Source organism: Xenia sp. Carnegie-2017, unplaced genomic scaffold, assembly GCF_021976095.1.
Source record: "Xenia sp. Carnegie-2017 unplaced genomic scaffold, XeniaSp_v1 HiC_scaffold_14, whole genome shotgun sequence".
NCBI lineage: Eukaryota > Metazoa > Cnidaria > Anthozoa > Malacalcyonacea > Xeniidae > Xenia > Xenia sp. Carnegie-2017.
In genome coordinates, this window is record NW_025813447.1 from 599,285 (window position 1) to 613,411 (window position 14,127).

Below are 14,127 nucleotides of genomic sequence, written 5' to 3' on the forward strand. Positions count from 1 at the left end.
ACAAGAAACTTTGAAATCATTTCGATAATTTCCAATGAAAAACCTCTCTGGATCAATTCCTTATGTAACATTGAAAATAAGTCAAAGACAAACACCTCGGTCATAATTTACGACATGACTTCAAATGACAGAATATACCACTGAACATACCGTCTCACTGTCACGTGATAACGTCACATGTCCTGCCATGACATCACTCCTGCTAAACCTAGTGATATGTTATCCGATAGAGGAGTTATTTGTGACATTTAGCTTAAAGATCATTTCTTTAAATTTCGAATTGCTCAGATGAACTCATCACGAATTTTGTTTACCTCCGTGAATTGCTCAGATGAACGATGAACTTTTATTTGTCTTACACAGCTCTTTGAAAGATAAGTTATATCTTTTAGCAAATTGGAATGGGCGACGAGAACTAAAAACTCAATCATATCTACAAAATCATTAGTCAGCATCATTTAACAACAAAAACAACTTATTTAAATACAAAAATATATTATCATCATCAATTCGTCAATGAATCCAAGTCAATATCAATCTTCATAAATGTTATTACCATCCATCTCAGTTTTTGAAACATCTTTATTATCCACTTCAGTCTTTGGAACATCTTTATCTTCAACCTCAGTCTTTGGATTTTTGACTGAAACGTCTTCAGTCCTCTTGTTCTCAGCTTTAAGAGTGTCGTTTAACTCTTCATTTTTGATTTGTGAAATGTCTTCAGTCCTTCCTTTCTCAGTTTTAGAAACGCCGTCGGGCTTTTCATTTTTTTGATCGCCAGTGTTTGAAACACTACCGATCTTAGCAGTTTCCGTATAAGGAAGACTAACCTCAGGCGTTGGCATAGGATTTTGTTTGGTAGATTTTTTAAAGAACACGGGCTTTGTCAGACTGTGCGAAAAACAAGACATTTGTTTTATGCCAACTTCTTTTTTAGGATTGATTCCAGCAATCTTATTGTTTACCACTGTAAGAATATCGGTCAACGACATGTTTTCTCCATGGTGAAGGAGAACCTTTGTGAAGTAATGAATGAACCATGAACCATAATCAGAATCTCGATATGCTGGAGCATTAAAAATGGTAGAATAAGCAAGTAGAACATCATGATGTGAAGGAATTGAGATGAGACAAGTAGAATTCTCCCCAGGTTGACTAGGAATGTTTCGTTCATCACCTCGACAGTGTTGTGTAATAACAATCTTTGGCTTTCCTTTCAAGGTTGAGTTGTTTGCTAACAAATCGACAAGACGGTTGAGGGAAACAGCGCCATCATCAGTTCCGTACACAATATTGGGCTTTTTTTGAACTTTATAGCCTTTTCTAACGTATTTTCCGTCACCACTCTCTTTACCGTGATTAATGTATTTTTCACGTAATTCTGCATCGCCATGACTGGATATAAAACATATAAATGCGTCGTTGTTATTAAATTCTCGCGTTCCCAAGAAATCGAACTCTTCGTCCATTTTTTTTTTAGTAAGATCCAATTGAATCCGGGAATGAAAACCAAAGTATTCACTTACTTTCTTTATATTATCCAAGTCGATGAGAGCACCCTCACGTGCTTTTAATGGCTTTTCAAATTTCTCGTTGATAATTACAAAAGCGAAAGCATTTTTAACTTCATATTTGTTCAGTAATAACTGCATTTCGATGTCACTCGCCATTTTTTAAAGGAACTCAAATCTAAACACGAGTCAAAAAACTTTACTATAAAAGCAGTGTTTATGATAACAAAATCAGACAGCAAAAGAAAGCGATAATCTTTCAGCTGGCCAAGCCATTCCCTGAAGTGTAAATCACCCGCTTCGTCTTAGGCATATTGCTAATAGCCGTATTTTAGTGCTAAAAAGTACTGGCTGATAGTAGTGAGTTCTATAATAACTGGAGCGGCTATCTCAAGCGCGGCCTTAGATATCTGATGACGCCAAAAAAATGGCGGATTTCGTCCTTTGCCGCTGAGATTTACCGAAATTGACCGCTTTTCCGAAGATTTCACAATTTCCCACTCCCTCCTGAGGAAAAAGTGAGGAAAATGTATGTGTGTATTTGGGATTCGGCAAGCAACTTTTTGATAAAAATCAAGGTAAAAACCTTAAATTCGTAACAGCGAGTCAGCTGTGGTTGCCAGTTATCTGCTCCTACGAGGATGCATTTATAACTATCGACGAAAGACCTATATGTCGGCTACACATGTATGAATGCAGATGTGCGTCGTTTTCTTACCAGCGTCAAACTTGTTTGATCGATTTAACTCTTTAGTCTATACAAAAAAGTATATCATTGTTCATCTCCACGGTTCACGAGAGAGAAGTTAGCTTATTTTTTATCATTGCTATTTTGCTTCTTTTCATGCAATGGGCAATGGGCCATTTTCCTCATACTTGTAAAATGAATGTGTTAAAAATCAAGATTGCATAAGTGTTGAAACACAGTATTTATGGTTCCATTTCGTTAAAATATGCGCAATCAGAGTTTTACGACGATCATGAAAATAATGGAGATTTAAATGAAACTATCTTGTGTTTGATACAGCTCAGGAGAACAGAATATTCGCTTTGAATACTCTAAATTACGCATATTATTATACTGAGATGTTTTGTCAATTCTTCATTTTTAAATAAATTTTAATGCAAAAATTACATCATACAGCAAGCGAAATTATACACTGATTATGTTAGATTATAAGCTTTTTTCTTGGATTAGTATTGACTTTACAATACGCAAGCTTTTTCTACTATGAACAACAAAAACACATTGACACACCAAATGTATATAAAAATCGTTCGATTGTCACGTGTCCACTGATCTATATTTAGTGAACTGAGTTAATATTAACTTTAACAAATAAAATACTTTGTGTTATATTGTATCATGTTGGCAATTATATAAGAGATAATGCTGTTTTATGACGACTTTGGGAAAAATAGAAAATTTAATTAAGAGTATTGATCATGCAATATCCATATAATCTGTGCCATCTATTAATGAACACCCCAAGTCATTACATGTTGTAAATGTAGATCGCCCAGGTTGGTATAGTCCTGAGAAGGACTGTTTTTGTTGTTGTTGACTTACGTTTCGACAACCTTAGCGGTAGTCATCTTCAGAGTCAAATGAGAAGTAAACGTCATGTTAGCCGTATTGTTATCTGGTTATTACGTCATTGTATTGTGTGTACAGGAAATGTGTACAGGACTATACCGACCTGGACGATCTACATTTACAAACATGTAACGATATTCCCGGGCTCAAACCATTTACTTTACCACAGGTCATCGTAAAATCAATGAGTGAAGACGATAACAACTGTATGAATTTGTTTGTTCTGTCATTTTAACTTGTGGTCAGACAATTGACGAAGATGACGGAGATTCTGACGGTGAATCTTAGAAAAAATTGGAGTCGGTTGATAAAGATGCATTAAGAGCACTAAGTAACATTGCAGACAGTATGTGTTTTTTGTTATAAAATGTTTTAAATATCATAAGAGCAAACAACGAAATATTCTCATACTTGTTCAAAAAGTTTCTTTTGCTTTCAATTGCTTATGCAAATTCAATTAAGTGATATCTCTCTTTTTTGCCATAAAGATGATAAGAGATTCACATTACAGCCATCAAACGGCGTGCATAAAATAAAGAAAGGTTATGCTTTAGTCATTCATAACAGATATTTTCACTATCTACGACCGCGACACGGATCTGAGAAAGACTCAAAGGCCATCAAAATGTTTTGTGAAGAAGCGTCTCTAAAAATTGACGTCCAGGAAAACCTCAAAGTGAACGACATTCGAGCCCATTGTCGAAAACTCACAGATGAAGATGATCAAATGTTTAAACAATATGACGGCTTTGTTTGTTTTATTTTAAGCCATGGCAACCGGTAAATATGTAATTTATATAATTTGAGACTTTTGCCTGATAAATTTAGTGCAGGAATGCAAAATGTTAAATGTCTTAGTTACCCTATGGTTACTTGTGGTTGGAGAGAAATTGGAACAATTGCGTTTGCAGTATATAATTGAATTTTTTGTATTTTTTAAACAATACTTCATAATTTTTATTTCACAACATCACCATCGTATAAACAACATAACCTAGCCCAACTCAACACAGCTCTCCAGTAGCAGTAAAACTGTTCTCTTTAGATCAGATATAAAAGGTGTTTACGAGGACATTATCAGCATTCAAGAGATTGCGTCATATTTCAAAGAATGCGATGATCTCTAAGGAAAACCGAAGATCTTTTTCGTGCAAGCATGTCGTGCTAATGAAATAGAGGACGATGGGATAGAGGAGGATCATAGAACACGTTTGTGTCCCCCAGATTCCTCTAATATCCTCATTGCATACTCAACCATCGAAGGAAAACTTTCCTATACAGATATTTACAATGGTTCATGGTTTATTCAAACACTAGTGAAACAACTAAATACGCATGCGCAGAGCTACCATTTAATGGATATAATGACAATGGTAAACGAAGACATCGCAGGAAGTGAACTGGATGGATATAGACAGATGCCAGTTCAAGTTTCTACTTTGACGAAATTTATATGGTTTAAAATGGCCATCAATGTTGACATTGGAAGAAAGTCCAATAGAGACAAGATGAACTTTAACTGGGGTGGCCATCATGGACAGCAGGGTGTCTTCGCTCAGCCACTTGTTCAACTGTTCGAATCACTGCCTGAGAAGCTCTGTTTTGTAACTATTTTCAGCAAAAATAGGTTTTGGTTTGTTTTTTAAATGTTCATTTTTGGCCAACGATAGAACCATCTTGTCGAGAGAGATAGTCTGACCATGAACTCCATAAACGTGATTGCGTTCTCCGTAACTGGATATGAATGCAATGAAGGCGTCATGACTGCTAAAATTTTGCTTTCCCTTCTTTTTAAAGATTTTCTTCATTTCATTTCTTGTTTTATTTTTTTCCACTTGAATTTTAATGCTAAATGTCGTGTACACTTGCTGAATATTTTTCAAGTCAATATCGGCACCCTCTCGATATTTCATTTCTTGAACGTCGAAATCTTTATTTATAATATCTAGAGCATAACCTTTTTTGATCACATATTCCTCTAGCGTTTAATCTTCATTAGTTGCCATTTCATCAACGTCACTCTACAAGTCAGATTTTGAAGGATTCATCTTGAGTGTATTAAAAAACGTAAGTCAGTTAGGAATGAAGTTCTTCTAATCAAACATACCTTTTAAATAGTATCACCAGCAAACGATTCTTTTAGGTAAAAGTTATGTAACGTTAATAAGAAATGTTTATTAAAAGGCCAAAGACTGGATGTTGTCAATTTACGAGCATATAGATTTTTGAATGAACAAAATAGCGATAAAATTAATTTCCCGAGGCAACCCCAACAAGTAATATGTATATAATAGCTGAAAATCAAAACACGAAAGCTGTTACCAGGCATTCAGGAACTATCTGCAGGCATTTTCTTGTTCGGTCGAGAAATTTGTTAAATAAAACATTAAATAAAAAGTTGCATCAAAGTCAATCTTATCGTCATCGTCTTCCTTGATGACAAATATACCTACAGAAAACTTCATAAAAACCTGAGTTGGGTTTCTACAAACAAAAAACGTTGTCATACGAAAATCTTAAATCATCAACGTTTCAAATAGAAAGATTAATGCCGAAAATCAGAGAACAAATGAAAAAAAATTTTCATCGTTCATCTGAGCAATTCACTGAGGTATAGTGGGGTATAGTTTAACAAAATTGTATAGAAATTATTCTTGTTTAAAATTAATAAAACGACCACAATTGACTGCTGAGACATTTATTAAAACATTTCTTTTTCTGACTCTCCACTTATTTACCTCCTGTTGTGCTTTTATGTGGTAACATTGCAAAACACGAACAAATATATCAACAAATATTGATTCCAAAACATGAATACCAAGGAGTATTGCTAACTGTATGGTGAATAAGGCTGGTGGTTCTCATAGTTAATCGGGTAGCTTTACAATTGATATAGTTTATAAATAAATAGATTTATTTTCTTTATTAACATGCTTTCATCTTTACTTATCACAGTTCAAGTCACCAAGAGTGTAAAATTCTTTATTGTCATTGTCAATATCTTTGATAAATTTCTTAAATTCCTTAAAGAAATCAGTTGATGCATTGGTCATTGGTGGTCTATATATTGTTGACACTACAAATTTCTTGCCATTCTAGCTAACGGCCTCTAAAAGTTGTAGTTTATGTAGAAAAGCACACAGAAGAAAATCAATTTAAAACTAATTACAAAATCGAGAGATTAATTATTAAGTGTTACATCGATTGCCCAAAGAGCTTATTAATTTAAATAATCAAATTACACATAAAATGAGTATAGCATTTTGAATGTCTTACAGAATGTCAACGAAATTGAGAAGCGATTTCTTTTTAAAAAAAGAAAATCATAAGTTGTCTCTCAGTTTCATAGGAGTATAGAGAGCCATTCAGTCACATAAGGACGTTGCAAAATACAAATTCTACGTATTGTTTTTAAAATACAAATGAAATATTGTTCAAATTATCAAGCACAGTTAGTTCCTTTAAAAATATGGAATAGTCATTTGCTTAACAAATGCATTTTAAACATTAATTCATTATTTAGTCTTCATACAATGATGCAATAAGCCCTTTCACTTAAGACAGCTCTTTGAAAGCGAAGAGCCATTCTCAAACTGCTGGAAAAACAAGGCACTTGACTCGTACCTTTCGCATCAACATTAGCTACGAAGTCATTTACCATAGTAAGAATATCAGTCAACGACATTTTGTCACCGAAATCCTTCAAAAAAGTTGTTAACCAATGCATAAACCACGAACCAAACACAGAGTCATGATATGTTTTACCTGTAAGCAAATTGGAATGGGCGACGAGAACGTCAGCATGCATAGGCAATGGAACGTCACTGCCGTGATCGGCTTTAACCACACTGTAGTTACTATTTTCAGAAAAAATAAGTTTCGGCTTATTTTCTCCTGAGTTATTTAAGGTTGGATTTTTGGCCATGGACTTAACAAAATCGTCAATAGAAATCTTCTGACCACATACTCCAATGACGTTATTATGTTCTCCGTAACTGGATATGAATACAATCAATGCATCGTATGCACCAAAGTCATCCTTTTTTATTTTCTCGAGGACTTTCTGCTCCATTTCATCTCTACTCAAATTTTCTTCCACATGTTTCTCAAAGCCAAAGGTTTCGCACACTTGTAGAATATTTCTTAAGTCAACTTGAGCACCTTCTCGTTTCTTTGTACTAAAGATTTCATTGACTATTATGAAAACAAATGCTTTCTTGATTAAACGCTCAGTCTTTGAAAGATCTTTATTACTTTGCATCTCAGTCTTTGAAAGATCTTTATTACCTTCCATCTCAGTCTTTGAAACATCATTATTATCTCCCACCTCAGTCTTTAAAACGTGTTCATCATCTCCAAACTCAGTCTTTGGAACATGTTCACTCTCTTCGTTTTCGGTAGCATCAGGGTGTGGAGCTTCATCAGATTTTTGGGTTTTACTAGTGGGAAATTCTTCGTTTTCGGTGGCAGCGGAGTTTGAATCTTGATCAGATTGTTGGGTTTCACAAGTGGGAACTCCTCGATTTTTGGTAGCATCGAAGTTTGAATCTTTATCAGATTGTTGGGTTTCACTTGTGGGAAATCTTCCGTTTTCGGTAGCATCGGAGTTTGAATCTTTATCAGATTGTTGAGTTTCACTAAGGGGAACTTCTCTAGGCAAGGAGACCTCAGTTCCTTTAATGGGTTTTTTGAAAAATACAGACATCGTGAGACTGTGCGAAAAGCAAGGCATCTGTTTTAAGTCATGTTCGCTTGAGAAAGAACGTCTAGCAACAAGATTATGCACCTCTGAGAGAATATCAATCAACGACATGTTTTCATCATGACGTAGGAGAGCTTCCGTGAAGTAATGAATGAACCATGAACCTTTTTTAGGATCTCGGTAAGCTTCAGCGTTAAAAACAGTGGAATATGCAATTAAAACATTGCGATGTGATGGTATTGAGATGGGGGTAGTACGAATACTCTGCTTGATAACTTCACCGCTAGAATTCTTCTGGGTGATTTCCCTTCCTCGGCAATGTTGTGCAATAATAATAATTGGCTTTCCTTTCAAAGATTTGTTGTGTGCCAGTATATCGACTAGATCGTTAAGGTAAACAATTTTACCATCAATTCCATACACTCCATCTGTCTGTCTATTATTTCCCCTACTGTCTTTAAAGTCCTCACCCTCTCCATGACTAGATATAAAACATATAAATGCGTCATTGTTGTTGAATTTTGGTTCTTCCAATTTATTGAACTCCTCTTCCATTTTTTCTTGAGTCAAATTCTGTTTCACATTGTCTTCAAAACCAAATTTCTTGATCAACTTCTTCACATTTTGGAAGTCAACATCAGCACCAATACGTCTCTCAAAACGACGATCTTTAAAGTTCTCGTTGATTATTGCGAAAACGCAAGCTTTTTTAACTTCATACTTTTTAAATAAAAATTGCATGTTTGAGTTGTTTGCCATCTTTAGAACAAACTTAAAATAAATAACGAGTAAAAAGACGTCTAAAAAGCGTTAATGACAACGAAATCCGGTAACAAAAAATGTAGCTAAAAGTCCTTCAACTGGCTTATTCACCTACGTGTTATCAAATAAAATGTATGAACGGAATTCGTTCTGTTAGGCGTACATAACAATTGCATCATACAGACACGTATCTTTTATATTCAATATCAATAAAATATTTAAAATTGTCGACATCAAATGACGAAAACTTCCTGCTGTGTCATTATTTAAAATATTTCTGTATTCGTGCTTTCATACCTCCTGTCTTGTTATTATAATGTAACTTTGCAAAACATGAACAAAAAACATATAAAGATATAAAAATATATATTGCAATCTCAAGTATTAGTGTTTCATTTCTCTACGTATTAAGCAACGTATTTATTTATCTATTCATTTATTTACTCATTTGTTAAGTGTACTTGATTGTACACATAATATATTAATACAATAAAAATTTCTCGACGACATTGGTCCAGATATTAATATTAGTATTTTAAATACTGAACTGATACTGCATAAATGAAATTTGTCCATATTTAGAATCATGCAATCGCATCTATATGGCTTACACGACTCTTTGAAAACGGAGAGCCATTCTAAAACTGCTCGAAAAACAAGGCATTTGATCTTTAGTGCCTCTTACATCAACATTAGCTACAAAGTCATTCACCATAGTAAGAATATCAGTCAACGACATTTTCTCATCGAAATCCTTCAAAAAAGTTGTTAACCAATGCATAAACCACGAGCCAAACACAGAGTCATAACATGTTTTATATGTAAGCAAATTGGAATGGGCGACGAGAACTTCGCATACATAGGCAATGGAATGTCACTGCCGTGATCGGTTTTAGCCACACTGTAGTTACTATTTTCAAAAAAAATAAGCTTCGACTTAGTTTCTCTTAAGTTATTTAAGGTTGAATTTCAGGTTATCGAATTATCGAATTCGTAAATAGAAATCTTCTGACCACATACTCCAATGACGTCATTATGTCCTCCCTAACTGGATATGAAAACAATCAGCGCATCATATTCACTAAAGTCATCCTTTTCTATCTTCTTGAAGATTATCTCCATTTTGTGTCTTATCATATTCATTTCCACATGTTTCGTAAAGCCAAAGGTTTGCACACTTGTAGAATATTCCTTAGTCAACTTGAGCACCTTCTCGTTTCTTTGTATTGAAGACTTCATTAGTATGAAAACAAAAGCTTTCTCGATTAAACGCTTCTCTACTTTGAACTCTTCAACAGTCGTCATTTCAGAAAGTTACTTTCAAGAAAGTTATGTCGGTGAATTCTGAATTAATCGCAATTGTGAATTACAAAAAGTAATTTAATTTAAAGGAAATTTCTTTTGACAGACATACTTTTCAAACTTGTCGAAACAAGATATAATCCTATTACAATAGCAAAAGTATAAAGCATTATAAAGACGCCAAAGACTACATAGTTCAAAGTTGTCATTAGTTGGAATCTTTGTTTTGAATGAAGAAAATAGCAGTGGAATTAAAGTTAGCCCCCTATTGCGAGAGTTATGTATGAAATGACTTCAATTATATTTAATATCTAAGACTGAGGTGGGAGAGAATGAAGATGTTTCGAAGAATGAGGTGGGAGAGAATGAATATATTTCAAAAAATGAGGTGAGAGATGGTGTTGCTAAGCTTAAATTTCATGCCAACATTGTATTCTTTACAGTTTTGCAAAATCCAACCGATTTTTACACAGACCATGCACATATAGAAAACCTTTACATTTGTTCGACAATGCTGCGACAACCAAATAAATTAGTTTTTACAAATAATAAAACAAAAACGCCATGAATATCGCGTCAACACATTGTAAAGAAAGGATCTAATTTGATGAAGTTTTTTCCCCTCAATACCTGGCTCAATAAACATGATAAAAATGCGAGGCGACCTAGCAGTTACTATGGCTGACAACGAAATCAAAACACAAAAAATGTTACAAGGCATTTAGGAATCACTTGCTGGCATTTTCTTATACGGTCAAGAAAGTTGTTAAATAAAACATTAAATAACCAAAATTGCATCAAAGTCAATCTTTTATTGGCATAACAAAATCTTAAATTACCAACGATTCAAAGAGAAAGATTAATGCCGAAAATCAGAAAACAAATGAAAAAATTTAATCGTTCATTTGAGCAATTCACCAAGATAAACGAAATGCGTTGTGTGGGGTATAGTTTAACAAAATTGTATAGAAACGATTCTTAATATAAATAAATAAAATTCCTAACATCAAATGAACACAATTGCCTGCTGAGCCATTTATTACAACATTTCTTTTTCTGACTCTCCACTTATTTACCTCCTGTTGTGCTTTTAAGTGGTAACTTTGCAAAAGATGAAAAAATACAATATAAGGATATAAAAATACATATTGCAGTATGAAGTATTAGTGTTTCAACTCTCTACGTATTGTGCTACGGGTTTATTTATCTATTCATTTAGTTACTCATTTGTTAAGTGTACTTCATTCTATACATAATATATTAAAACAATAAAAATTTCTCGACGACATTGGTCCAGATATTAATATTAGTATTTTAAATACTAAACTTACAGTGCATAAAAAAATTTGTCCATATTTAAAATCATGCAGTCGCAGCTATGTAGCTTACACAACTCTTTGAAAACGGAGAGCCATTCTCAAACTGCTCGAAAAACAAGGCACTTGATCCTTAGTGCCTCTCACACCAATATTAGCTACAAAGTCATTTACCATAGTGAGAATATCAGTCAACGACATTTTGTCACCGAAATCCTTCAAAAAAGTTGTTAACCAATGCATAAACCACGAGCCAAACACAGAGTCATGATATGTTTTACCTCTAAGCAAATTGGAATGGGCGACGAGAACGTCAGCATGCATAGGCAATGGAACGTCACTGCCAAGATCGGTTTCAACCTTAATGTAGTTACTATTTTCAGAAAAAATAAGTTTAGGCTTGTTTTTTCTTGAGTTATTTAAGGTTGGATTTCTGGCCATCGACTTAACGAAATCATCAATAGAAATCTTCTGACCACATACTCCAATGACGTCATTATGTTCTCCGTAACTGGATATGAATACAATCAACGCATCGTATTCATCAAAGTTATCATTTTTTATTTTCTCGAGGACTTTCTGCTCCATTTCATCTCTACTCAAATTTTCTTCCACATGTTTCTCAAAGCCAAAGGTTTCGCACACTTGTAGAATATTCCTTAAGTCAACTTGAGCACCTTGTCGTTTCTTTGTATTAAAGATTTCATTGATTATTATGAAAACAAAAGCTTTCTCGATTAAGCGCTCAGTCTTTGGAACATCTTTATTACCTTCCATCTCAGTCTTTGAAACATCTTTATTTTCTTCGTTTTCGGTAGCACTGGAGTTTAAAGCTTTATCAGAATGTTGGGTTTCACTAGTGGGAACTCCTTGGTTTTCGGTAGCATCGGAGTTTGAATCTTTATCATGTTGTTGGGTTTCACCAGTGGGAACTCCTCGGTTTTCGGTAGCATCGGAGTTTGAATATTTATCATGTTGTTGGGTTTCACCAGTGGGAACTCCTCGGTTTTCGGTAGCATCGGAGTTTGAATATTTATCAGATTGTTCGGTTTCACTAGTGGGAACTCCTCGGTTTTCGGTAGCATCGGAGTTTGAATATTTATCAGAATGTTGGGTTTCACTAGTGGGAACTCCTCGGTTTTCGGTAGCATCGGAGTTTGAATCTTTATCATATTGTTTGGTTTCACCAGTGGGAACTCCTCGGTTTTCGGTAGCATCGGAGTTTGAATCTTTATCAGATTGTTTGGTTTCACCAGTGGGAACTCCTCGGTTTTTGGTAGCATCGGAGTTTGAATCTTTATTAGATTGTTCGGTTTCACTAGTGGGAACTCCTCGGTTTTCGGTAGCATCGGAGTTTGAATCTTTATCAAATTGTTTGGTTTCACTAGTGGGAGCTCCTTGGTTTTCGGTAGCATCGGAGTTTGAATTTTTATCATATTGTTTGGTTTCACTAGTGGGAACTCCTCGGTTTTTGGTAGCATCGGAGTTTGAATATTGATCAGATTGTTTGGTTTCACTAGTGGGACCTCCTCGGTTTCGGTAGCATCGGAGTTTGAATATTGATCGGATTGTTCGGTTTCACTAGTGGGACCTCCTCGGTTTTCGGTAGCATCGGAGTTTGAATCTTTATCAAATTGTTTGGTTTCACTAGTGGGAACTCCTTGGTTTTCGGTAGCATCGGAGTTTGAATTTTTATCATATTGTTTGGTTTCACTAGTGGGAACTCCTCGGTTTTCGGTAGCATCGGAGTTTGAATTTTTATCATATTGTTTGGTTTCACTAGTGGGAACTCCTCGGTTTTTGGTAGCATCGGAGTTCGAATCTTTATCAGATTGTTGGGTTTCACGAGTGGGAACTGGCTTAGACAAAGAGATCTCAGTTCCTATAATGGGTTTTTTGAAAAATACAGACATCGTGAGACTGTGTGAAAAGCAAGGCATCTGTTTTATGTCATCTTTGTTTGTGAAAGAACGTCTAGCAACAAGATTATGCACCTCTGAGAGAATATCAATCAACGAAATGTTTTCATCATGCTGTAGGAGAGCTTCGGTGAAGTAATGAATGAACCATGAACCTGTTACAGTATTTCGGTAAGTTTGAGCGTTAAAAACGGTGGAATATGCAATTAAAACATTGCGATGTGATGGTATTGAGATGGGGGTAGTACGAATACTCTGCTCGATAACTTCACCGCTAGAATTCTTGTGGGTGAATTCCCTTCCTCGGCAATGTTGTGCAATAATAATAATTGGCTTTCCTTTCAAAGATTTGTTGTGTGCCAGTATATCGACTAGATCGTCAAGGTAAACAATTTCACCATCAGTGCCGTACACTCCATCTCTCTTTTTATCAATTCCTCTACTGTCTTTAAAGTACTCACCCTCTCCATGAGTAGATATAAAACATATAAATGCGTCATTGTTGTTGAATTTTGGTTCTTCCAATTTATTGAACTCCTCTTCCATTTTTTCTTGAGTCAGATCCTGTTTCACATTGTCTTCAAAACCAAATTTCTTGATCAACTTCTTCACATTTTGGAAGTCAACATCAGCACCAATACGTCTCTCAAAACGACGACCTTTAAAGTTCTCGTTGATTATTGCGAAAACGTAAGCTTTTTTAACTTCATACTTTTTCCATAAAAATTTTATGTTTGAGTTGTTTGCCATCTTTGGAACAAACTTAAAATAAATAACAAGTAAAAAGACGTCTAAAAAGCGTTAGTAACAACGAAGTCTTGTAACAAAAAATGAAGCTAAGAGTCATTCAACTGGCTTATTCACCTACGTGTTATCAAATGAAATGTATGAACGGAATTCGTTCTGTTAAGCGTACATAACAATTGCATCATGCAGACACGTACCTTTTATATTCAATATCAATAAAATAATTAAAATTGTCGACATTAAATGACGAAAACTTCCTGCTGTGTCATTA

At 34.7% G+C, this 14,127-nt stretch overlaps 2 protein-coding genes and 1 long non-coding RNA gene across 5 annotated transcripts in view; 1 reads left to right on the forward strand and 2 right to left on the reverse strand.

Moving 5' to 3' along the window:
* LOC124434110 (dynein axonemal heavy chain 6-like) overlaps nt 1–14,127 on the reverse strand; it is an 81,556-nt gene that overhangs the window by 33,387 nt on the left and 34,042 nt on the right. The gene's annotated exons all lie outside the window — the stretch shown is intronic.
* Nucleotides 2,057–3,518, forward strand: LOC124434126. The gene is made up of 2 exons (XR_006944704.1): nt 2,057–2,089; nt 3,278–3,518. It is a non-coding gene; the product is annotated as an uncharacterized LOC124434126 (long non-coding RNA).
* Nucleotides 5,791–14,020, reverse strand: LOC124434111 (serine-aspartate repeat-containing protein F-like). Of its 3 annotated transcripts, none has more exons than XM_046983989.1 (4): nt 12,782–14,020; nt 11,502–12,584; nt 9,426–9,444; nt 5,791–6,932 (listed from the first exon to the last, which is right to left on the reverse strand). In XM_046983989.1, the coding sequence occupies exons 1-4, from the start codon at nt 13,857–13,859 to the stop codon at nt 6,635–6,637; spliced, it is 2,478 nt and encodes an 825-aa protein (XP_046839945.1). In that variant the 5' UTR covers nt 13,860–14,020; the 3' UTR covers nt 5,791–6,634. The 3 variants fall into 3 exon arrangements, with proteins under 3 accessions (XP_046839945.1, XP_046839944.1, XP_046839946.1); XM_046983988.1 differs by having other exon boundaries at nt 11,502–12,650; XM_046983990.1 differs by lacking the exons at nt 5,791–6,932; nt 9,426–9,444 and having other exon boundaries at nt 10,895–12,650; nt 12,782–14,016.

What these genes read in the sequence shown, in the direction of transcription:
- LOC124434111 (XM_046983988.1), bottom strand. Translation starts at nt 13,859, where the DNA reads ATGGCAAACAACTCAAACATAAAATTTTTATGGAAAAAGTATGAAGTT. An exon ending in TGCTACCGAAAACCGAGGAG is followed by an intron (nt 12,651 to 12,781) that starts GTCCCACTAGTG and finishes AAAACCGAGGAG; the next exon opens with TTCCCACTAGTGAAACCAAA.